Genomic DNA, 2500 nt, shown 5'->3' with positions numbered 1-2500 from the left:
CGGTGACTGAAAGGGCGCGTGAAAGGAGCACTGCGCACGCGACGCACCGGCGGCTGCAGGACAATCCCACAAACGTCCAGATCTCTCATGCCTCTGTGCGCTTCCCTGAATTATGAGCTCGCTCAGCCTTTTGTCTGGATTTAATCCGGTCTAACTCGCACTTTCGCGCTCTCCTCCCCGTCTCTCAACTCTCAGCCCGTTCTCTGGTCATGGGGTGTCTAAAGTGTTTTTTGCCCGGGCAGGAGAGCTGCTCTGCCGTGCTGTGAGACGGATACTCGGTGGATATATGTTCCTCAAGACGAGTACGAGCACAGACCGGTTCAGGGACATTAGAGGAAGTTTGAGCTCCAGGAGGATGCAGGCTACGCGCTGGTGCGCCGTCCTTCTGCTGGTGTCGGCCGCCGACCTGGTGAGTATAGGCTACCGAACCCTTCTGAAATCCTCCCGTGCCTCCTCCTCTGCTCTCTCCTGCAAGTTCGAGAATGTCGGGATATGTTTGTTTACTCGAGTCCAGGTATTGCTTTAAACATCAGCATTTTAGACAGTTTAGACTCCATCATGGTGCATATATGTAACAACATGCCCCAACTTCAATTGGTTATTTGTTGCTCCTAACTTCATAATATAGACAAATATTACCCGGTTTCCGTATCATTGACGATTTATTTATCAGTGTTGTAACAGCGGCACACTCCTATGGACTTTTCAAATCAAACAGTGGTGGTGTTCGCAAACGAACGCGTGAGAAAAATGACCAGCAATGTTTTATTTCAATGTGTTTATTAATTCACACTATTTCTTCAAACATCCCGCGGTAATGTGTTTTGGCTTTGCCGTGGTAAAACTATTGTGTGCAGTTTAAGCCATTCGCCTCATGGGGGCGCCATGTCAAACGAAACAAAGTTGTCACTTCTTGTGCCTTTCTGAAGAGAATAACTGGTTCAAACATCCAAAATAATTTATTTATTTTTCTACGACATCAAAAGTATGTCAGGCGTGACTAGGAATTAATAACAAATCCAAGAATTTATTTCAGAATTGGTGCGACCGACTGTAAAGACGTTCAGTTTCGCTTAATCCGCTCAGGAGAGACGCCCGAGACCCTCTCACCGGTGGAAGCCTGACGGTGCTGGTAGATGGGAATGTGGCCTGTGATGTCAACTTCTGTCTCTGTCTGCGCTCTCCGTGTGGAAGCCATTACGGGGGGAAGCGGCCTGAATAAAAGGTCTAATTAATAAATAATTATCTAAAATTCTGAATCCAATTCACACAGTGGTAATTACACTTAAAAGCCAAATCTCACCTAAACTAATTGTTTTTAATTATGGTTACAATGCAGTTTTTCATAGGAAACTGTTTTTCTCTCTATGAAGATTCTCTGCCTGCTACGCACGCATGCTCATTAGCTGCCTTGCGCTCTTTTCTGTGTTCCTCTCAGTAAAACATTAAAAAAGAGTCATGAGTCTCCACACAATAATAAAATGCTGTATTTTATATCAGCCCGTCATTTCCATTTTCAAAAAACATAATCATATTTTTTCCACTTCCCCTCACTGCTCTGCCCCTGTATGAGTCCTAAAACACCGTCAGATCACATTAAGCGCCTTTAATATATTTTCACCCTATCATCTTGTTCACAATTACCGAGACAGTTTTAATTCAGGCCAACTGCATTTGGTGTATTAGTCTATGTAGACCTTAATCGTTCTGTAATTAGTACATTTTGAAAATCCTATTTCTACCACTAATATTGTGTTTTTTTATAATTACTGATACAAAATAATTATCTTATTTATTTATATTTAATGTTATGTAATATATGTATAATGTTAAACATTATTATTATTATTATTATTATTATTATTATTATTATTATTATTTAATCTGGGACAGAATTGTTGTTTTTCAGAGACGTTGGAAATAAGATTGCAGCGCGTCTCTGTAGAGTTCCCATTTTGCAGACATCGCCTCGCGCTCCTTATCTCCTCCAGATGCAGGAATAAATGTGGAATAATCCCCTGAGCGCGAGCGAGGACTCCGTTATCAGCGCGCGGGGTCCTTCGCGCGGTCACTCCCCTCCTCAAAGCCCGCTAATGGGCTCGGGCTTTCACGCGCCCGGCCGCGGCCTTAACTACCGCTGCAGTTGTTTAAGACACAGTTTACTCGGGCCTTTCCGTTAATGGCTTTAGGAAAGACATAATCCGCCTCATTGTCATGTTTAACAAGAAGGCGAAGCTCATCTCGCCAGCGACAGTGCTGAACATTTCTTCTGTTTTTTTATATTATCCATTAGTGCACAATATGTAGCGTTTCACACAAATTTATAAAAACAAGACGACCTTATTGTCTTTTAGTGTAAATTATAAAGTAAACCTTTGTTTAAACAAACAGGCCTGGGCTACGCATTCAGCCTGTATGCGCGACCTGAGACACACTCACAATGGCACATTTAACTGAGTAAGGCCTAACATCTTCACTAGGTCTTTTAATATTGTACATT

At 42.5% G+C, this 2500-nt stretch overlaps 1 protein-coding gene across 1 annotated transcript in view; it reads left to right on the top strand.

Moving 5' to 3' along the window:
* nxph1 (neurexophilin 1) overlaps nucleotides 1-2500 on the top strand; it is a 37580-nt gene that overhangs the window by 13947 nt on the left and 21133 nt on the right. Inside the window, exon 3 of the mRNA XM_076301451.1 lies at nucleotides 196-409. Coding sequence (XP_076157566.1) covers nucleotides 196-409 — 214 coding nt within the window. The remainder of the gene's footprint in view (nucleotides 1-195; nucleotides 410-2500) is intronic.

Source organism: Alosa pseudoharengus, unplaced genomic scaffold (assembly GCF_046254945.1).
Source record: "Alosa pseudoharengus isolate Yale_2024_CS ecotype anadromous, Long Island Sound unplaced genomic scaffold, YU_APseudo_1.1 YU_APseudo_1.1_scf_23, whole genome shotgun sequence".
NCBI lineage: Eukaryota > Metazoa > Chordata > Actinopteri > Clupeiformes > Clupeidae > Alosa > Alosa pseudoharengus.
This window is presented reverse-complemented; position numbering and strand designations above follow the sequence as displayed.